Genomic DNA, 22,607 nt, shown 5'->3' on the forward strand with positions numbered 1-22,607 from the left:
AGTGAGCGCGCTGTGCTGTGGTCCTGGTGAGATGGGACTGGGAGGAGGCTGCAGAGACAAGGCATTGCCAAGAGCCAGAAGCAGGCAGGTTTACTGAGGCAGCAGAGAAGGGAGACATGTTGAGACTCTGGAACCAGACCAGTGGGTTCATACCGGCTGTATGCCATTAGGGAAGCCTCCGTGCCTCAGTTTTGTCATCTGCACAGTGGGAATTGTTACAACGCCCATCCTACGGGGTTGTTGTGAGGGTTACATGAAGTCCCACGTGTCAGGTGTTTAGAACTGAGCCCCGTGCAGAGTGGGGACTGTGTGGGTTAGTGACCCGTAGCCCGTGAGTTAACTGGACATGGGAAGTGTGAGGCAGGGAAGCATCCCGGGTGAAGCCCAGGGTCTGACTGGGTATCTGGAGGTTTGGTGGTGCCTCAGCCTGGGGGTGAAGTCTAGGTGCAGGGTCAGGCTTTGGAGGGGGCTGCCCGTGAACCTCGCCCTGGACTTGCCTATCGGGCAGTTGGATACGAGATCCGTAGAGGAGGAGAGAGGTCAGAATGGCCTAATTGGACATTACCCTGCTTTCACGATGTTAGGGTCGTGGGTGGGGGTGAGCCAACTGGACATGAACAAGTTCAAGGACATTCAGACCATCACTTCACCTAGGTGACCACTCCTTGGGTGACCTTGATCCTGTCATCGCGCCGTTCTGTGTGCTATGCCCCTCCAGGAACCGTTGACACATGGAGTTCACACACCCGAGCCAGTGCATCTGGGTGGGCCTGACCCGGAGCTGCCAGCCCGTGCCACACCGGGCCAGCCCCAAAGCAGGACGTCTGCACTGTTGACAAAGCCTGTGATGGGTACGCTGGCTGTGCTGGTTTCCATCACGTGGTACTAGCGGGAGCGGGGATTCTCAGTGGAACTGGACCATATGCTCTCTGATGGGGAGCGCTGAGCCCGCTCATGGAAGGTCATGGCTCCGCTGAGGTGACTCCAGCATGTGCAGAGGGCTGAGGCCTGCCTCTGGGTTCAGTGTCACGGTGACACCTAGGAGGGGCTCCAGAGATCCTAACCCGGCAAGCAAGCTCCCCTTTCATTTCTGCGTCTGTGCCTTGTCTCAGTGTGCTTGGAGGACACTAGCTGGGAATGGGCATGGCTTCTTGGGAGCATCCAAACTCTTCTCCTCTGCATGTATGTGGCACCCAGAGCCATAGAGTTTCACAGAGCCCTCCGTTCCACTTTCTATAGATCCTTGGGCTGGGTTTTGTAGCCACAAAACAGTCAAGAGGATGATTTGCAAAGCAGACATGACTGTATGGCGGTCCTGTTGGACACCTTCTGTTCCCCAGATCCCCCAAGCAGCTCATAACAATCCCAGTCACTGACCTTAAAGTACGTTCCCTTACGTCAGGCTGTCCCCTGGCTATCGAAATGCTATGGAAATGCAAGGTGACCCACTTTAACAGCTGCCGTGTCCAGAAAAGAATTACTTCGACTTGGCAGCACTGGTGAATCCTCAGAGGGGGTAGCTGAAAAATCAACGCCAGATGGCTCGCTGCAGATGCTTCTAAAGGTTATGCTTGTCAGATCACCCTGGAGAGCCATGCTGAGTTCACATGGAGATGCCACACAGGCCCCAGGCCTGAGTCAGATGCACCAGCACCCCCGTACCCTCCCCCGCCCTCGGCCCAGAGGCATCCCTCCTTCCAAAGAGCAGTTCAGTGAAAGATGGATGGGAGAGAGGGGGCAGTCTCCAGAAAGCCTTCTCTGTCCTAGGTCTGGCTGGAGGTGGCTGGGGCAGGCCCAAACAGACAGGCTTTTCCCGCAGGTGAAGAGGTGGCAGTAGCTGCCTTTTCTGGAAGCAAATCAGTGTAGAAACCCAGTAGCTCCTGGAAACACAGACTTTTGCCATTTGGAGCACAGGCACACTGAGGTTGCTATTCCTAATACCAGGAGGGCAGAACATGCCAGAAAGATGCAGGGTCCGGGAGGCGGGTGCACCACGAGAGCTCTTGTCCTGTGTCAGGTCGTGGCTCTGTTAAGACTCTGGAGCATGTGTGGGTTGCATGGATCATGTGGTTGGAAACGCACAGTTATAGGAAGTGAGCCTCCAGAAAGGGCTTCTGCTCGCCTCTTGTTCCAGGGGGATGGGGATGGGATGTGGATTCTCTGGCCAGAGCCTTCCCTTCCCGGCAAGAGGGCTCTGGAGAGCTGACCCAGAAACCCCCACATGGACAGCGACCCCTCAGAGCCTGAGCAGTGGAAGAGACACAGGTGCAAGGTGGGGTCTTCAAGGGCCAGCGCTCGGGGCTCCAGGGGATTCACAGGCACCAACAGAGAACGGTCCCCAGCTCAGGGATCCCAGGAACCTCCCTGGCCATGCGGAGACAGGCAGGGAGACCCTGAACCACCCAGGGGGCGATCCTAGCGAAGAACTTCACATCTCAGCTGCGAACCCCTCTCTGAAAGCAGACCCACATTATGACTTTTGGGGGTCCAAAGGCATTCTGGCCTTGTCTGCCTTCCTCCATAATAAAAGTTAAAAGTTACAGTTTACGACCATGCTGATTTAAAGGTATCCCATATTAGAATGTTTTCTTAGACTTTAAAGACTGTTTTCTTCTGATTTGAAAAGAAATTGAAACATTTTCATGGGTCCCTGGAAGTATCGTGGCCCGTAGGCGTTGCGACTGCTGTGCACAGTGGGTAGATAGGGCCCGGCTGAGTGTGAGCTCCAGACAACAGAAGGACTGATAGCTCTGCAGAATTCCTCCAAGCAGAGCTTTTAAGCACAGGTTCCACTCAGGCCTCAAAGCAGGCAGACCCACGTGCTTGACAGTAGTTTAAAAAAAAAAAAAATTTCCTCCTGGAGCAGTGCTCATTGAAAGAAGATACTGGAGTCAGGATTAGCAGCCAGTGTGCAGGCCCCCAAGACCCAGTGCATCCCCGGGCAGGGAAATATTTAGCCAACACCTAGTCGCCGCCTCCAGGGAGGCCCCTGTGCTTGCCCTGTGGCACTTGAAGCTGCATGATTTAGGAAGTGTTCGCCCCCCACCCCCCTTAGTGTGGCAGGCAGGACCCTGGCTGTCACTTTCCTCTGCCCGCTCAGCATTCCCAGTTAGGTGACCAGCAGGCTTGAGGGATCGGAGGCCTAGGCTCCAAGGTTTGAGCCTGTACTCTGCCTGACGAGGCCCGGGTGAGGGAGGGCCCTAAGCTCCCAGCCGTAGCTGGCTCCCGTGGAGCTTTGCAGAGACTCAGTCTTGAGCAATGTCTCTCTGACCTCACAGCCCACCCCTGATTCGCAATGATGGTAGCCTTTATACACCGTATTGGACACCCTCAGCCATCCAGACCATTCCAACCCATCAGGACTGGGAGGTCAGCCAGTGGCTTTGCTGTCAAGACACAGAGGCAGGAGTAGATAGGGCTGGCCAGTGATACCCCCAGGGCACCAGTCACGTGCACGTGAGCCACAGAGGCAATGCCATTTATTCAGACAGAAAGGACAGCCGGGACGGACAGCCTGCCCAGTCCAGTGGATGCTGTGTCTGTGTCCGGGCCGCTGTCCCCACTGGCTGGCCTGCTTTAACAGTAACCATTAAGCATGTATGGTTTCTTCCTGCTGCTGTCTGAACTCCTTTCCTTTTAATTGTGTATCGGAGTTGTCCTTCTGTTGGGTAGCCGTAAGCTTGGTGAAGGAGAAACTCACGTTAAGGCAGCCTTTTGGAAAGCACTGGCATCCTTCTTCCAGAGTCACTGGAGCATCGAGTTCGGGGAAGGATTAGTAAATCCACTAATCGCCCACAGACATTTCATTATAATAAGTTGCTGGCGTCTCTAGGCAGCTTGAGCCAGTTGTGCTCTGTACACAATGCTACTGGAGAAGAGTCTACTTCTCTGTTGGGGGAGGTGGGGGAAGGGGGGGCCAGAGGAAGGTAACATTAGGGAAGGCTTCGGAGACACTTTGAGGACTAAAAACAGTAACATAACACATGGACTACACCAGTATAGATGATTGCATATGTGGGCAGATTTCTAAGCAATTGGAAAGAGGTAGCAGGTCTCCAAAATGCAGGCTCCTGTCTCCAGGCAGGACTAGACCACCAGCTCAGTCAGGGTCTAGTTCTATTTTTGTGGCCCTGTCTGAGGGAGAAAACATACCCACGGCTTGCCTTTGCAGCCGCTCAGGTGCCCGTCAGCCTGGGAGCTGGTCCTGTGTGGCCTCTCCTTTCTAGGAATGAGGTCGGACCATGTGGTCACGGAAGAGCCTTCCAGCACTAACATCTTGGGAGTCTGTGATGACACATGAGTGGGGCCGGTGGTGCAGGTGTTCAGAGGAGGAGATACAATCACGGTGCGTTAGGTTTCTTCAGAGGAAAAACCAACAGGGGTGTGTGTGTGTGTGTGTGTGTGTACACGCATGTATGTGATTGTGAGAGAGAGAGAGTGTGTGTGTGTGTGTGTGTATAGAGAGAGAGAGGGACTGAGACTTATTTTAAGAAATTGACTCATGTGATCATAGAGGCATGATAAGTCCAAAATCTGCAGGGTAGGCTGGCAGGCTTCAGACTCAGGGCAGAGTAGCAACTCCAATCTAAAGGCAGAATTCCTTCTTGCTCCAGAAAGATCCGTATCTGTGCTGTTCAGGCCTCCAGTGGGTTGAATGAGGTCAGCCACATCGTGGATGGTAGTCAACCTTATTCAAAGTCTGCCCACCTAAATTTAACCTTACCCAAAAAATGTCTCCACAAAAACATCCAGAAGACCGTTTTACCAAGTAGCTGGGCACCATGGTACCCATCAAGTAGATGCACAAAAGTAACCATCACACGTGGGATGTCAATGCAGCAGGTAACATGTAACAGATAGGATTCTGATGCAGGCAGGTTAAGAAAAAAGACCCCACCCCCCCCCAAAAAAAATACCCAGGAAATAGGGCAAGCAGGCTGCATGAGGGGGATGAGGTAGGAAGCCTGGGGGGCCCTTTAGAGTGGTTGGTGGGGGGGCAGAGCTGGGGAGGAAAACATTGCAGAAGGTGGAGGCATGGTGTTTTTACCACAAAGACTGGGAGCTGAATCTTGTACCCCCTTGGGGGACAGTGTGACAAGGCTGTGCTCCAGAAGGACCAGCAGACAGGAGGCAAGGAGTCTGGGTAAAAGGCAGGAGTCCAGTGGGAGTGATAGAGAAGTGATAAATGAGAAAGATGGTGTGAATGTCAAACACTGAGCAGTGCATTGACAGGGACGCCACTGCAGGGGAAAGGAGGGGGACATTTAGTCTTTCCTTAGGCAGCCTTTGATAGAAAATGCCTGGAAACTCAAGTTCCTGGCTCCGGGGGGCCCTGGTGTGAGATTTATGTACTGTTTTCTTGAGCGGAGCAGGACTTGACCACCAGCACAGTGTCTCCCGGAGCAAAGGCCAGTGACAGGATGACTCTTCCTAGCACAATCCTGTCCTCACAGCTTTTCAGAGTGTGGGGAAGGGGCTGAGGAGGGCAGGTAGGTGGGTGCTGGAACAGACGATGCAGAGCCCAAGGAGAAACATTGGTAGCATTCTGTCCAAATTTTGTCTGAGCAAGATGGTTAGGAACCCTGAATGGGCATCCGTGGGAGCAAGAATGCTTAGAAACCCTGACTTCAGGTCACCACATGCTCTGTGGAGACTTAAAATTCACTTTCCCATTAAACCTTTATCGCAAATACAGCACTGGGAGAGTTCATCCCTACCCAATGCCCATGAATGACAGGCTCGCCTCCTAAGTGCATGCACACACGCACGCGCACACACGCACGCACACCCCACTACGAGGATTTTGCTGTCATCCTTCTGTACATCCCCTGTTCCTATATAACGTTTCATCTTGAATCAGGCTGTGCCAGGCTACAGAAGGAAAGCCAAAAGTAAAGAAGCGCCTATCGATTTTGCGCAGTGCTGGGTCTCAGAATCGGGATGGGCTTGGAAGTTACTCGGAACCCACGTGGGGTAACTTTGGAATTGCGGTTATCACAGAGCTGTCCCCCGGGGTACCTTCCTCCGGGTCTCCTGCCTGTGACCTGTCTCCCCCTGTCTCCCCACCAGAGACGGCCGGAGAAGCCCAGCCCCGGACGCGAGGATGCCCTTTGCCTGCAGAGACACGCCGCAGAACGGGAACACGAGCGACTCCTCCAGCGGGGAGTCCAGCAGCGGGCAGTGGCCGAAGCGGGGCGCCTCCCCGTCCCGCGTGCGCTTCGAGGACGAGTCAGCCCGCGACGCCGAGTCCCGCTACCTGGAGCGGCTGCGGCAGCGCCCAGCGCGGGGTGGCGCGGGGCACTCGGCGGCGCAGGGCCCGCTGCGCTCCAAGCCCGAGCTCGCCCACTACGTCCGCGGGGGCTTCGCGCGCACCGACGCCGGCGAGGGCGCGCTCTGCCGGCTCGTGGGGCGGCTGGAGCAGAGGGGCTTCCCTGTGCCGCCCGCGCGGGGCAGCGACAGGAAGTGCCAGGCCTGCGGCAGCTGCCTCGACGACAGGCGCCCCGGCGCGGACCCCAGGGCCCTCCGGGAGCGCGAGGGGGCGGGTGGCGGGCCGGGGGTGCGGGCGGAGCCCCTCAGCGCTCGGGGCCCGAGCCCCCCCTTCAGGCCCCTCCCTGCCGAACCGGGGGGCCACACCGAGTGGATCCGGGAAACGCACATCGGAGACGTGGTGTGTCCCGGGGAGGCGGACTCGGCGCTGGACAGCACGGACACCTCCGACAGCTGCAGGACCGACAGCGAGGAGGCTGGGACCTCGCAGCCCAGCAGGGCTCGGGGCCCGGCCCGCAGCAACAGCCCCCGTCCGCGGAGCTCCAGGCCCCGAGGAGGCCCCAGGTGGTTCCGGAAGGTCGGATCGGAGCTGCCAGGGAGCCCTCAGGCCCCTCACTACCTGCCGGTGGTTGAGCACATGGAGGGCGTCGCGGAGGTGACAGAAGGCAGAGGACACCTGCCCGAGGGGACTCGGTTTCCCAGAGAAGATGCTTGCGCCAAGCCGCCTACCCTGGAATCCAAAAAAGCTTCTCTGGGCTCCCAGCAGCTGCCTGGACCAGGGCTGGGAAACCACTGGGTCCACGCTGTGGATTCCCGGGCTCTGAGCAGGACAGCCTATCTCCTGACCCCTTCCACGAAGCTGGGGTCCTCGGTGCCAGGCAGACAAGCCCTGGATGGAGGAAGCCATGAGTCTCTCCAGACCGTCTCTGCTTCCTCCCTGCAACAGAGTCCCGCAGAGCCCTCTGCCCTGCACCAGGCCCAGAAGCCAACTTCCTTCTCCACCGAAGGCTGGGTACCAACCCCTCCATCTTCAAGGAAAACCACTTCACCTGTGTCTCGCAGGAAGGCAGCCCTGGCTAGGCCCCGCAGGCAGAGAGAGCCTGTGGACCCGCCTCTGCCTCCTCCGAGAAGTGGAGTTCCCAGGACCTGTGAGCTCTCCCCTGCCCAGACCCAGCCCTGCAGCCCTCCAGTCAGGCATCCTCTGCTGGCCCTGTCCACCAACAACTGCAACAACAGCACGCCTCTGAGGCTGCAGGAGTCCCCTGGAGGGGCTGGCCTCGAGGGCAAGGTAGAGGAGGGCCCCTGCAGCCAGGAGCTGCCCCCAGAGAACAGCAGCAGCCACGGTAAGCAGAGACCCCAGGCCAGGTGCTCTGAGCCCTTCCTTACCTTACATCTGACTCGGTGGCATAGCTGTGCATACTCCCGGCAGCCTCTTGGAGCCCTTCAGAGCAGTGGCAGGTGTTTCCAGAACGTGCGGGGTCTGTGGGTTGGCTATAAGACTCGACATCAGCCTGGACACAAATTAGCCACCTCCTGGGTGGGTAGGGGGAGGCAGAAGTCAGGGAGGCGGGGGTGATTCCCTCCGACTGCGGGGGACCCTGAGGTGTGTACAGAAGCAGCAAACTCTGGCTCCTGGAGGCCTGGACTTTAAGGGAGTTTTACTACTAACAGAGCAGGAATGATGGAACAGCTCTAGGTTTACTGTTTGCTTAGAGCAGTCGGTGCCTACAATCGCATGGTTGAGGCGCTTTCCTTCAACATCTTCATTTCATTCATTCCCTCATTCATTCGTTCAGCACTGATGGAGCACCTGTTACATGCCAGGCATCGTAGCAGGCACTGTGGGGAGTACATAAGTGAACGAATTCAGCAGGAGTCCTGCCCTCGAGACCTTCTGTGGCCAGGCAGACATGCCGTCTAGTCACACAGCGGTCAGTAGGCAAAGCCCTCCCAGACCCGCAGCCCTCCTGGACAGGATCCTGGGTTTCAGCAGGAAGGGCTACAAAGGGGTGAGGGACATCACCACCGCCCTTGGAAGATGTCCTCATATTGTGGACCAATCCTGGGCATCACTGGTCATGGGTTCTGATCCCTGGTGCTGTGATCTGAGGGGAGCAACTCGGCCGTTTCACTCTTAGGCAGAGATAACAGATCTGCCCCCCACAGCCTTGCCTTCGCATGTCCAGAACTGTGACAGCCCTGGGGTTGGGGTGGCTTGGGAGGGATCCAGGGCCTGGAAACACAGTGGAAGAGGACAGAGAGCTGGTAGACCGGGCTGACATTACTGAAGATGTGACGGCCAAGTGCCCTCCCCCGGGGGTGCTCGCCACCACCTCTGCTGCACATGGGGACACAGACATTTTCCCTCTCCTTCCCCTGCTGACGGGAGCCTGTAGAAGGCAGGCACTCCCCTGAGCTGCCTGTTGCCCACCCCCTTCTAAGGTCTGGTTTCTTTGGTGGGGCGGGCTCTAGGCCAGTTGCTGGCTGCCCCCAGCCACTTCCTGAGAGGCTCTTGTCCTACAGCCGCTGGCCTTTCTGGAAAGCTTGGCCTTCTCCAGCTCGGACTCCTCCTCTCATTAGCCAGGAGGTCTTGGCCAGGCCACGCTAGCCCTCCATGCTCCAGGCTCTTCCTCTGTAACCTGGGGTCCTAGGAGAGCCTGTCTCCTGGGAACCCATGACGTCATCTCTGTAGAGGGTTTAATTCATTGCCGAGCACCTCAGACATGCTCCAGAAAGGTGCCTGTCATTACAGCTGTTAGACCTCCTAGCCAACAAGACTGTGGTTTGCGTCCCAGGAATGCAGAAGTTCCCCATTCCCAACCATGTCTCTTGTTATAGGAAGGGCATGACTTCTCACATTTATTCATCACCAGCTGTGTGCCAGTTGCGGTGCTGGGGGTGGGCTACCATAGCAGTAAACAGCCCCTCATTCCTGTCCTGCTGTGTGGGGGGCTCTCCACTGCCTCTGCTTCTCTCCTGGGGCTCCCGCCTCTCTTGTTGGGCATGTCCCCTCCCATGACCGTGACCTGCGGGGACGGCTCAGCGACACGGGAGGGCTGTGGTCGTTGCAGGAGGAGTGCAGGGCTTTCCCGACCCCGCAGCTGCTGGCACGGTCAGCTCCGTGAGCATCACCCTCTCCCTGGCCTCGGAGGAGCCAGAGTCCAGCCAGGAGCCAGAGGGAGGTCTGCAGAGGCCAGAGATGAGTCCTGGAGGGCAGGTGCCATCCCGGTGAGTGACGGGAGCAAGGGCCTTGACTGTGGGACGTGGGGGGCTGGGTGGAGAAAGAGACCCCCGCTCCGTGGCATGACTGGCCTCACTACTCCGAAATCCTTAGAGGCTTCCTAGACTTCTTCTGGGCATGGCACCGTAAGACTCCTCTCCCCGCCACTCTGAGTGTGTTGCACACGCTTGCTCCTACCCTAGGCCTCAAGCTCCTGGTACTGTGGTCGGCACACTTGAACAGACAGTCCCGACCCTCGGGGTGCTCCCCAGGCAGGGTGGCCAGAGAGCCACTCGTTTCTGACTCAGGGCTGGGAAACAAGCCTGGCATTCACCTTTCTGTTCATTCTCTCCTTCCACGCGGAGGGGCTGAGTCCTCGCCCCGAGTCCTCAGTCTCAGTGAGCCAGTGCTGTGGCCATGACGTTCTTTCCTGCACTACACCACATTCCTGGTGACACGGAGAGTCAGGGCCCCATCTCTGGCGCCTTGTGCTCTCCAGAACCCCAGCCCCTACACTCGCTTTCCCCCGACTTCTCCACGAGGCCGAGAGGCCCCTGACTGAACCGCTTCCCCAGGCCTTCTTCTGGCAAACTCCCCATCCACACAGTGCTCGCTCCCACTCGCCTCCTGCTGGCCTCTCTGAGCCCCTGGCATGGCCCTCCAGCTGCTTTCTCCCGGTCTGGGCTGCATGACTTCTTTCTGACAGCTCCAGCAGCTCCAGTGGCTCTTGCCTTCACGGTCGCTCCTACATTCCTTCTCGGCACAGCAGCCATTAAATAATGTCATTTTTCCTGCTGAAAACCCCCAGGGTTTTTTCTCTGCCCCTTACCTTGGCTTCCGTGCTTGGTGGAATCCAGCCCACCTGCCTGCCTTGCGGGCTCCGACCCGGTGCTAGTGGCCTACATGGGGCCTCTTCCTGCCTGGGAGCTGTGGCCTCCCCCTGCCCCGGGTTCTCGCCTGCGGCCTCGGCAGGACGGCTCCTCCTTACCGTTCGGCTCCCAGCCCGATGCCATCTTCTCAGAAAGAGTTGGCCACCCTCTCTCTCGGCTTGGCATTTCTCGATACTTGCTGTGGGTTTTTCTCCTTCATTTACTAGTCTGAGAGTAAGGACTTTGTCTGTGCCGTGTCACATACCCCTGTTGTTTCTAGAAAGCAGAGAGGCTCTGAAGAAATGCTGAATGAATGGATGGAATGAATGGGTGGGTGAGCCCGTAGCTGGGGGTGAGGCGCAGGGTCTTGCCTGAGCTCTTGTCTGGAAAAGCTGCCCAAGCAGAGCATCCTGCGGATGTCCTCTCAGGCTTTCTGTAGCCACCTGTCACGTTGTCCACAAGGCTGTCCATCCTGGGGCCCGCAGGACCCCAAGGGACGGTCCGCCCTCCCCCCAGCCACCTGCCGCCCGCTTCACGTCCAACCTTGCATTGCAGAGCATCCCCGGGGGTGAGCGCGCGACCTGGGCCGCGCTCTGCCGCCCCTTCTGACAGGAGCAAGAAAAGCAGCACCAGCCTGGCCTCCACCCTGGGGCTGAAAAAGCTCTTCCAGGTCCTCGGCCACGGCGCCAGGCCCAAGCTGGGCAAGGCCCGCAGCCATAGTGTGGAGCAGCTTCAGCCCCCTGCGCCGGGCCCGGCGCCCCACACCAGCACCCCCAGAGTGAAGAAGGCCCCGTCCTTACAGTCCCTGCATCTGGTGAGTCTGAAGGGTCCAGCCAAGGGCTGAGTGGCATCGGTGCCACTGGAATGGAAGGTGACATGATGGGAAGGGCTGAGGATGCCCCCAGAAGAGCCCAGGTGGAGAAAGGGAAGCTACTGGCCTCCACACACTTGATCCACGAGACCCAGCTCCCCGCAGGGGTAGACAGCACCCCGCGATTCCGTTCTTCCACAGATGGGCTCATCCTAAGCTTCTCTTCCACAGATAGGTTCATCCTAAGCTTCTCTTCCTCCCTTTGTCTCTCCCTCAACTCTGCCACCTCTGCCAAGTCCTAGAGTCTACTGCCTGATCATTCTGGAACCTTCTTCATGACCGCAGTGACTCTGTTAGTCTGCCCAGCTCACCTCACACCCAGACTAGCGCGAGAGCCTCCCCACTGGCATCCCTGTGGAGTCTTTCTCCACCTGGTTTCCACAGTGGTCCTTCTGATACACAGATCTAGTTATCTACCCCCTTGCCGAACATCCGCCATTGGCCCCTTAACACCGGCGGGGTAGAGTTCAGATCACCTGACATGGCCAGAGGGCTTCTGTGATCTGCTTTCATCTCTCATCACTCGCCTCCTAACGTCCTCTCTGATATCCTTGACCTTGCTGTTCTGTCATTAGGCCACACACTGTCTGACTTTGAACCTTCACTTGAAATGTTTCTCACACCTTCTCTCCCTGCTAATGTCTGTGTTCATCTGGCAACTTTTCAGAAATTGCCTCCTCCGTGAAGGGGCTTCCAATCCTTTCTTGGGCTGAGCTGGGAGGGGGTGGGGGGTGAGGGCTCTGCTCTATGTTCCCATCCTATCCTGTGCTTCTCTCTTTCAGGGAACTTGCCATGTAGTATTTTAATGGGTTTTTGTCTGCCTCCCCTCACTGGAGTGTGAATTCTTTGAGGAAATACCCCTTGATCTTTATATTCCTGATACAGGTTCCCCTCATGTCCAAAATTAGAGAGTTCCTACGAAAATGTCCACAAGCCAAAATGGTATAAATTGAAGAAGCAGTCACTGTTAATTAATATGGAAATTTTTTTAACACTCTCAGACCCCAGAATAACCTCCCTCTGGCTTTTCTGAAACCCCAGGACACCCCTGGCTAGCGGATGCACACATAAACCAAGCTGGAGCCCAGACACTCACAGATGCAGTGGTGTGGTGGCTTGATGTGAAAACACTGACAATTGCTGTATCTTCTTATTGGATTGTCCCCTTAATGATTATATCTTTGTCTCTTGTTACAGTCTTTGTTTTAAAGTATATTTTGTCCAGTATAGGTATGGCTACCCCGGCTTTCTTTTCATATCTTTTTACATAACAAATGTTTCTCCATCCTCTCACTTTCAACCTGCATGTGTCCTTAGGTCTGACATGAATCTCTTATAGGCAGCAGGTCTTGCTTTTTTCTCCATCCCAGAAGCTTGTGTCTTTTGATTGGAGCATTTAGTCCATTTATAGTCAAAGTAATTATTGATACACATGTACTTATTGCCATCGTGTTACTTGTTTTATGGTTGTTTTTGTAGTTCTTTTCTGTTCCTTTCCTCTCTTGCTCTTTTCTCTCACAGTTCGTTGGCTTTCTTTAGTGATACACTTGGATTCCTTTCTCTTTGTTGGTTTTTTTTTTTTTTTTTGCATTATCTATGACTGGCTCGTGATTTGTGGTTAGTGTTGAGTTTATCAATTACATCTTCTGCATATAACAGTCTACATTAAGTTGATGGTCACTTCAGACCAAACCCATTCTTTACTTCTCTCCTCCCCACCTCCCCACTCCACATTTTAAGTATATGGTGTCTTACTTTACCTTTTTTTTTTTTTTTTTTTTTTTTTTTTTTTTACTTTGTGAATCCTTTGACTCATTTTTAATTTTTATAGATGTACTTGACTTTACTGCCTTTGGGCTTCATAATTTTCTTATTCCTGTTTCTGGTCTTTCCTTTCCACTCAAAAAGTTCCCTTCAATATTTCTTGTATGGATGGCTTAGTGGTCATGAAGTCCTTTAACTTTTGGCTTGGAAGCTCTTTATCTCTCCTATTCTGAATGACAGCCTTGCTGGATAGAGTACTCTTGGCTGCAGGTTTTCTTCCTTTGGATGTATCATGCCCCTCCCTTATGGCCTACAAAGTTTTTGCTGAAAAATAAGCTGATGGCCTTATGGGGTTTCCCTTGTATGTAACTGTTCTCTTTTGCTGCTTTTAAAATTCTCTTTATCACTAGTTTTTACCTTTTTAGTTACTATATATCTTAGTGTGGACTTCCTTGGGTTGATTTTGTTCAGGGCTCATTATGCCTCCTGGCTCTGGATCTCTGTTTCCTTCCCCAGATTCAGAAAGTTTTCTGCCCCTTTTCTCTCTCTTTTCCTTCTGGGATCCCTATAACAAGAACATTTTTATGCTTGATGATGTCACTGAGTTCCCTAAGTCATTTTCATTTCTTCTTGCTATTTTTCTTTCTGCTTTGCAGCTTGATTGCTGTCCAATACTCTATCTCCAGGTGACTGATCCATTTTTCTGCTTCCTCTAGTCTACAAGTTATTCCATCTAGTATATTATTTTTCATTTTAGTTATTGAGTTCTTTATCTCTGATTAGTTCTTTTTTATGCTTTCTATCTCTTTGGTAAGGGTCTCACTGGGGCCCTCCACTCTTTTCTCAAGTCCAGTGAACGTCTTTATGACCATTATTTATATTATTATTATTATTACAGAGAGGGAGAGAAAGGGGGCAGGAGGGACAGAGGGAGAGGGAGAGAGAAATCCAAAGTAGGCTCCATGCCCAAAGTGGAGCCTGACACGGGGCTTGATTTCACAACCTGGAGATCATGACCTGAGCTGAAATCAAGAGTCTGATGCTTAACCAACTGAGCCACCCAGGTGCCCCTGACCATTACTTTAAATTCTCTGTCAGGCACATTGCTTATCCCTGTTTCATTTAGCTCTCTTGCTCTGATTTTGTCCTGTTCTTTCATTTGGGACATATTCCTCTGTCTTCTCATTTTGTCTAACTCTGTGTCTGTTTCTATGTGTTAGGGAAATCAGCTATGTCTCCTGCTCTTGAAAGTAGTGGCCTTATGAGCAAGAGCTCCTGCCATGCCCTATAGGGCAGTGTGCTCTGTTCCCCAGAACCTGGCGTTTGAGTGGTGTCCCCTGTGTGTGTTGCACGTGCCCAGCTGTTGTGCCCTCAGTCTAGTCATCTGCAGTGGCTCTCTTTGCCATTTATGGGCAATGTTTGGTCCCTGTGGTGTTAATGGGCCACTGTTGGGCTGTCTTAGACTTGACTCAAACCAGGAGTTTGCCAGAGATGCAGTAGTGTTGAACTACAGGACATTTTCTCTGTGTTGCTCCCCGAGAAGTTTTTGTAGGTAGGCAGGGCCTGCAGTCAGACCGGATGTCTGCCCCCAGCCTGCCACTGGGACCACAGTCTCAGACCGATGTGCATGGTTATCATTCCCTCTCTCCAGGGCAGGAATCACTGTTGGGGCTTCTTTGCGCACTATCAGGCTGTGGCACCACTTTGAATGGGCTCTGGCCAAGGGCATATTGGAGGGGCCACGTGCACAAGAGAATGAGGGTATGGGCCATGCTGTTAGCAAGTTAGGTGATAAGTGTTGGTGCTGTACTTGTTCTCCGAGCTATCCATGTGTCTAGGCTGAGGGGCAGGGGAAGGAAATGGTGCCTACCAGCAACTTTGTTCCTAGAAAAGTCTCCCAAAGATCCCTGCCCTTCCAGCACAGGCTCTATTAGTAAACAAATCTCCCTCCCATATATCCCAGTTGTTTTTCATACTGCTGCTTCTCTCTGCTGTATCTCAATGGGACTTTTTGCTGTGCCATCTCTTTAAGTGCAGGGATTCAGTTTCCAATCATCTTTCCAGGTCTCCCAGAGCCAAGGCCACTGATTTTTAAAGTTCCGGTGTTAAGCCCCACTGATTTTAAGAACTCCTGAAATGAAGCCTCTCTGGTTTTCTTTGTCTTTTTTAAAATTTCTTTTCTTTTCTTTTTTTTGTTTAAAAGACTTTATTTATTTATTTGTCAGATAGAGAGACAGTGAGAGAGCACACAAAGCAAGGGGAATGGCAGGCAGAGGGAGAAGCAGACTGCCAGCCAAGCAGGGAGTCTGATGCAGGACTGAATCCCAGGACCCTGGGATTATAACCTGAGACAAAGGCAGAGGCTTAACTGACTGAGCCACCCAGGCATTCCAGGCCTCTCTGGTTTTCAAAGCCAGATGTTATGAGGGTTCATCTTCCATGTCAGGTTCCTCATGCCTGGTATGCCTGGCATGAGGGTTTGGTCCTCTTCTCTCTCTGCACCCAGTGTCTCTCCCTCCCTCCGATGGTCCTGCAGGTCCAGTTAGCTCCCAGTTTCTGCCCCTCCTACCCTCTTCAGTGTGGACTCTTCTCTATGTTCAGGTGCAGAGAGTCTGTTCTGCCAGTCTTTTGGTTGTTTTATGGGTTACTTACACTGATATGCATGTTATCTAATTGTATCCATGGGATGAGGTGAGCTTAGGATTGTTGTATTCAGCCATCTTTCCTGGAAATCCTCAGATAAAAAGTTTTTAATGTAAACAATCATAAAAGTGATACTAAAGAATCGCAAAATCACAAAAACTCTAAAGCCATGTTTATTATTCTTCAATTAATTTGCTTTCACTCTTATTTCTTAATGAGAAAATTAGATTTTCTTTATAAATGAAATTATTAGTATCCTAGCACTAAGATTTTTGGCCAAAATTAAAATTGACCTTCAGATCACCTGTATAGACCTATCTGCTTGAGTAAATTATGGTGATTCCAGATGGGCACTTTGAAGTAGTAACAAAAGCTTGTATCCCCACTTTCATAAAAAGCCCTTGACTGAGTTCACGGTTGGGGTCAGGTCTCTGCCAACCCCTGGCCCCTGGTCTTTTCTTACCTGCAATATTGGACTCTTACCACCAGGTGTCGCCGTCCCACCAACATCGGAAAGCTGCCTCCTTTCAGAACCTCCATTCTCTGCTGAGTGGCAAGGGAGACCGGTCCAGCCTCTACATGGTAGGGGAGTCAGGGGACCACAGTGCAGCTGGCCGGTAAGAGTGGGCAAGTGGCATGGGGGGTAGACCCAGAGCGTCATCAGTAGAGGGGTAAGCTTAACTCGGTCCTTCATCAGGTGCCATGGGAGTCTTGGAGCCCACACCTCAGAGACTTGCCCTGTGCACCTGAGCTCTGAGAAGTTGTAGAGTTGGTAGAATGGGGGGAGTTGGAAGGTTTGATTCCTCCATCCCTCTGCTGTCTGATGACATGCTAAAATTAGAATGTTCAGAGAGCTTCCTGAACCAGGAATATCTGATTAGAGATCCAGAGACAGGGTCCCCAAAGAGGCACCTGACTTGTGTCCCTGTCTAGAGGACTCCCACCCCCGCCCCCGACAGGACCCGCTGGGGTAGCTGCTCTTCCCTGCGGCTCCATGGCGTCACCTCAAGTGGCCTGTTCCCTCCTGGAAAAGTTCTATAACATTATAGCTTTTGTTAGACTCTCAGAGAGGTCTGTGTACCACAAAGATCTAAAATTGTGTGGAGGAGGTGGGAAGAGGGGAAGTAGGGGGCCTGGGGTTTGCAGCGGGCTTTGCAAAGCCTCAGAGAGAAGAGGTGTCTGTCATTTTTAAGGAGGGGAGTGATTGGGCCCCAGGGCCCAGCCCTCTCTGCACTCACTGTGTCTCCGGTCCCCTGGCAGAGTAGCCAAGGCCTCACCCCGGCGTGCCCTCAGTGTGGAGGACGTGAGCACCCCCAGCCAGACGCGCATGGTGGGCCGCGTGGTAGAGGTGTTCCCAGATGGCACAACCCAGCTGCAGCTACAACGCTCCCCAGAGGGCTCTTTTGGCTTCTGCGTGGCCTCCGGGGATGGGCGCCGCGACACAGGTATGGGCCCTCCCCTCCTCTGGGCTCCACATCCGTGGGGCCTTAGCAAACCACTTTTGGCTGTGGGCATTTCCAGAATGTGGCTGAGACACAGAGCTCCAGACTCAGACAACCTCATAGCCAAAGAGCTGCAATTCTCCCTTTAGGGGCTCTTCGGGAAGAGTCAGGTGCGGGGCTGCTGGGGTGGGTAGGGAGGGCGAGATGGACTTTGCTGCCCTTGTACTGTGTGCTGACCTCCTGAAACCAGAACCTTGAAGGCTTCTTGCTGGAGCGCCCAAGGGAGACGATGCTTGCTGGGTCTCGGGAGCCCTTTGATGTGGCTGATGTGTGTAATGGCTCTCTTCCTCCTGCGGCTGAGTGTGTCCGGGCATGTGGAGCGTGCCTGCCTGGCTGGGCATCTGAGCCCCTCCCGCAGCGCTGGCCCCAGAGGGCAACGTGCTCAGGGATCCTGCCCTGGCCACGCTCTGCTGAGTGATCGCCTAGGTCAAAGTCATGTCACCGGGAAAAAAAAAATCTGCCTGCTGCCAGGTTTGCACACTGCAGCGAGTTCTTACCTCTGTTCCATCCTTCATTGTTTCAACAAGTTTGCACTGAGCTCCGACCAGGTGTTCTAGATACAGGGTAGGGCAGGAGCGGTTTTTTTGAGGACGGTTTGTCCTCAAAAGCCCACGTTCCAGGGAGGGAGGCAGCTGTACCTACAAAAAAGTATACACGTTTATATATTCTCCAAATGAGGTGCCAGTTAGCAGAGAGTTCGAAGACACAAATCCAGGCAAAGCGGGGTAAGGGCTGGCGAGCGGGTGGGGCAGCCTGTCCCAGCGGAGGATGCTGGAGCAGACCCGGGGGAGGGAGGAGCGGGTTGTGTGCCCGCAGAGCTGATCTGCACGGAGCAGCAAGGGGGAGAGAGGCTGAGCCTGGGAGGGCGTTGCCCGCCCTCCCCCCCCCCCCCCCCCCCCCCCGCCCACCACACTGAGCTGGAAGGTGATGGGACTTGGAGCCCCACCAACGTGCTCTGATTTGTGCCTGGAACCGTGTCGCTGCCCCACGGCCAGACCTTGAACAGATGCTAGTGAGCCAAAGGTGGACCAGAGAGACCCTTTGTAAAGATCCTGTGGTGGAAAGACTTGACAGTGGGGGTTGGGGCTGGGGAGGCGGTGGGGATGTGGGAAGGGCTGGACTTGAAGGCGGTGTGACTCAGTTTGCTGATGGATCTTACCTGAGCATGGGAGGAAGAGGATGAGCTCCCCCCACGCTGGACCTCAGGGCGGGTACGGCGTCTGTCCTCACAGGCAGATGGCATTTGTGAAGCTGGGCTGGTCTTCCCAAAGTGCTAGCAGGCTGGTAGGCACTCCGCCTCCCCTTTCCTCAGTGAGGGGCGGCAGGCCTTCCAGAGGGGCAGAGAGGTAGGTGACATGGCACGGTTTGTCCTCCAGAGCCTCTGCTTTGCTGTGTGGCCCACGCAGGTTACTTACCTTCTCTGAGCCTCAGTTCTCTCGTCTCTAAGCTGAAGATATGCTCAGACCTGCCTGGAAGAGTCAGGAGCTTCCCGTGAGGGCCCTGGGACAGTGCCTGGCACTTCTCTTCCCTTCCCTCTTCACGAAGAGCATTTGTATTTGGGAAGCAGAACTCTGCCAGGGACTTCCATGATCTGCCCCGTCTGTCCGTGTGAGGTCACACACACCCGGGCAGGATGCTCTGCCCTTTAGCGTCCCCCGGAGTCCTGCTGGGCCGCATTGCAGGCGGTCACAGAGTTGATGTCTGCTGGGCAAGGGTCTCTGGTGACCAGGGCTCCTTGGGCTCTGCCCTGGCCCACCCCCTAGGGCACCCCTCACCTGGGTTGGTACGAGCTCTTCCCTGTCCTCCCAGGTGGTGCCCTGCTCCTGCTGCTGCTGTTGGCCTTTGGACATCTCTCAGAGACCCCCAGGCACGCGGGACGTGACTGGTGCTGGTGCCTGCAGGCCACAGACTGTCCTCTGACAGCCAGGGGTCGCTTCTGCTGGGCCTCAGGGGGGCCGTGAGCTGGGGCCGGTCTGCATTCCTCGCCAGAACATCAAGGTGCTGGGGTTAACTTGCTGGCTGTCACACCGGAGAGCCCGTGAGAACAGCAGGCTTGGCCTGCTTCTGAGTGCCACACAGAGATCAGACGTGCCTAACACAGGCCATTTCCAGCAAACAATAAATACCTACGACAGCCATTCTCCGTCCTATTTTTGTCATGACGTTCTGTGCTGAAGCCTCCCCCGGGGTCTCCCCAGAATGACTGGCACGACATGTCCAGCCCTGGCTACATGCTTTTGGAGTTTCTCATGGCTCCCCACATGCACCTCCTGCTTACAGCGGCCATTTCTGTAGGCCCACCCCTCCCCCTCCTGACCGGCCCTCTCTCTGTGCCCATCATGCAGACGGGGCAAGTAAGCAGTTAGAGCCTCCGGAAGGAAGGGGACAGAGAGAGGCCGGGGGTTGAGAGAAAGGCCTTGAGCCCCTGAGATGGTCGGCATCCCTCATCAGGAGGGAGGCAGCCTAGCGGCCAAGGCTCTGCTTGGCTGAGAAGCCCCCGCGCTGGGAGAGTTCCACAAGTCAGACCCGGGACAGGCTGTGTCAGAGGCTGCTTTGGCTGGACTCTGAGCGACTGACCTTCAGGCGCCTTGAGGGAGAGTTCAGTGCTCCCAGACCCCCATTTCAGAGGGTGGCTCTGCAAGGCTTGCTGGAAGCTGGGCCGAACAAAGCTCGTGTGGGGCCAGTGGCGGAGGTGGGGGAGAGTAGAGGCAGGACATCCCACTACGGTTCAAGTGTTTTAAATGCCCTCAGGCCGGAGACGGAGCCACCAGAGGAGAGGCCCCTGCAGGCCCTTTCTAAGGAAGCGGATTCTAGGATGCAGAAGTAGAGGGGAGTGTGCGGCCTGGGCTGGGGAGCTGCGAGGTCATCTCAGGCAGCGCTGAGTGACCCCCCTGAATTCTGCACATCGTCCACAGCCTGGCCTTGTGCTCTCAGATCACCCGTGTTCACTCAGTGTGTGAGGGGGTGCGGGCTGGTGCCCAGCTTTCCCCGGAAGACTCTTCGCTCTCTTAACTGAAGGGGAGTCTGGAAGGTTTTCAGAGGAAGTTGAGGTGAGAGGGGTCCCTCAGCAGGACTGGCCTGCACTGTGCACCCAGGAGAGTCCCGGGGAGCTCAGGCTCACGAGCCTCAAGGCCCCACAGAGTCTGCTCCTCTGGTGTGGGCTCCCCGAGTCGGACCTAGGGAAAGGGGAAGAAGTGGGTTCTGCCTAGACTCACTCTGCACCCAAGAGACCCGGGGATGGTCACACAGGCCAGGCAGGGCCTTCCGAGGGGCAGTGTGGGGGACAAGATGTGTGTGAATAAGGGACAAATGAGCCAGCATGGTTTTTTTAAATAGGGTGTGGAATTTCTATGTTTCCTGGGCCTTTGCCCGGATGCTTCCAAATCCCAGAGAGGAATCACTCTGAGGAAAACTGAGGCCAAGGCTGGTCCTAAGAGGAATACGAAGCAAACCAGGTTTGGGTTGACCTCAGCCACGTTCCTCACTCCAGTGATACCTTCCCACGGCCCCACCTACCTGGAGGCAGCAACTGGATGGTATTTGTGAATCCCAACCAGTGGCGGGCGTGAAGTTGGTCTTTTTCTTAACTTTTAAACATCAGTTTCCTTCCTAGTCTACAATCAAAGCTCACCTCAGGAAAATGTAAGATTACCTCATTCACACTGGGGTATACACAAATAACAGCTTAGAGCATTATTAGCTGAAAGTGTTCTTTCATTAAAGCCTTATTTGTGCAGCTTTTTAAAAGAGAAAAAAGAAATGTTACCCTCAGGTATCATTTCACACTGTATCTATGTAGAAAGCCAGTTGTGGTTGTGAGGTAGACTAATGAGGTGTGTACCTGTCTGTGTGTGTGTGCGCACGCACGTGTACACGCATGGAGCAGTGCGCTGTATGAGCACCTGCACCCCCCACCGCCGCCTGGGACAACGCCCACCTGGTCAGGGTCCCACAGAGCTGCCTCTTTGGATTTCATGTGCTCAGTTGTTCTGTTTTCCTTTGCAGGGTTCTACGTGCAGGAGATGGCTGATGCGAGCATGGCCAAGCTGTACTCGGGGCTGCTGGGGGTAGGGGATGAGATCCTCGAGGTGAATGGGGCCAAGGTTGCAGGGCTGGGCTTGGCTCACATTAAGGAGCTCCTGGCCCACGCAGAGAGCTTGTCAGTCCGTGTGCTGAGGCAGAGACCTTTCCCTCGGTGACCCAGGGCTGCTCTTGGCCTGTCACCCCCTCGGCTGCCCTGACCTGCCCCGGGAAGGATGGCTGGAAATGCACTGCATGAAGCTGCTTCGGGGACAGGAAACAGGTCATGGTGGTGTGTAGCCCCTGGGCTGTGGTGGGGCCGCTGGGGTGGAGCACCTTCAGGGGAGGGCGGGATGGTGCGTTCTGTTTAAGGATGTTAATTGATGCTGAACTGGGGACAGAAAACATGGCTCTCCTTCCCAACCGGGAGTGGTGTCAGTGTCCTTCTGTACCTTTGTTGGCAGGAGGAGGAGAGAGACTCAGGGGTACTTGTCTCCTCACCCCCAAATCTCATCCCACTCCCGAGCAGGGACTCCCCCAGCCTCTACACTCCAGAACCAAAGAAAGTGCTTGGCCCTATTGGCCGTGAACCTGCCTTTAAAATCTCAAGTTCTCCATGTCCCATTTGACACTTTGCTCTTTTTCCAGAAATGGGTGAAGTGTCCTAATGTAATAGCCTTATAGCCATTGGCCATATATTCTAAACCCAAAATTGGAACATGTGGTCTGGCATGAGAGCTTATCTGGTAGCCAGAATATTAAGAATCTCTGGGAAATTTCTGTGATATATAAAGTTAAGGGGGAAGAAATGAACCAGAGATTAAGGTCAAGGAAGGGCAGCTGTGGCCAGTAGGTCTGGCCAGCCAGCCGCTCCCCCACAGCCCCCTGCCCTCTGCCTCTGCCCAGGGCGGGCGCTGGCGAGCAGGGCCTGCCTGTTCTCTGGTGGAGTGTGGACACCAGCTGCAGCTGGTGCCAGGCTGTCCCCAGCCACATGCGCTCTGCCCAGATTCCCTGGTGGCCTCTGTGGGTGCGCCGGCAGGGGATGCAATGACAGGGTTCCGGCAGGGGGATGGGCTCTCCACCTGGATGCTTCCCAGCTCTCAGCCCAAAGGGTTGGGACTCTCCGGGAGTAGAAGACTGTGTGTCAGTCTTAAATTATTAAAAAGCAAAGCTGAAGCTTCTCTTGCTCTGAGTCTCTCAGTTCTGGCCTGGATGCTCACTTGACCTTGAATGGCCTAGAATAGGGGTCTGGGGTGGGGGAAGAGTGGGGGAGAAGGTGGGCACAGCCGTGAGCTGTGTTGGGCTTGCCAGAGGGGAAGGCCGGCATTGTCCCCTGGGGTTGGGGTGACAGTCAAGGTAGATGCAGAAGCTTCCAGAGACAGCCCTTCGGCTGGGAGAGGAGCCTTGGGCAAGGTACATTTCTGAGCAGAAGACGAAATGGAGCTAGGGGC

General features: G+C 54.8%; 1 protein-coding gene across 6 annotated transcripts in view; it reads left to right on the forward strand.

Moving 5' to 3' along the window:
* KIAA1614 (KIAA1614 ortholog) overlaps nt 1-22,332 on the forward strand; it is a 38,816-nt gene extending 16,484 nt beyond the window's left edge. For 2 of the 6 annotated variants that reach the window (XM_059412711.1, XM_059412709.1), the window contains exons 5-10: nt 6,070-7,610; nt 9,339-9,495; nt 10,912-11,170; nt 16,124-16,251; nt 16,895-17,079; nt 21,142-22,332. In XM_059412711.1, the coding sequence (XP_059268694.1) occupies nt 6,070-7,610; nt 9,339-9,495; nt 10,912-11,170; nt 16,124-16,251; nt 16,895-17,079; nt 21,142-21,335 (2,464 nt within the window). In that variant the 3' untranslated portion in view covers nt 21,336-22,332. Of the gene's footprint in view, nt 1-6,069; nt 7,611-9,338; nt 9,496-10,911; nt 11,171-16,123; nt 16,252-16,894; nt 17,080-18,945; nt 21,109-21,141 lie in introns of those variants that run through there. The other 4 variants (XM_059412710.1, XR_009406573.1, XM_059412713.1 and 1 more) reach the window with 4 other exon arrangements.
* Nucleotides 22,333-22,607: the final 275 nt, after the last annotated feature.

Source organism: Mustela nigripes, chromosome 10, assembly GCF_022355385.1.
Source record: "Mustela nigripes isolate SB6536 chromosome 10, MUSNIG.SB6536, whole genome shotgun sequence".
Lineage (NCBI taxonomy): Eukaryota > Metazoa > Chordata > Mammalia > Carnivora > Mustelidae > Mustela > Mustela nigripes.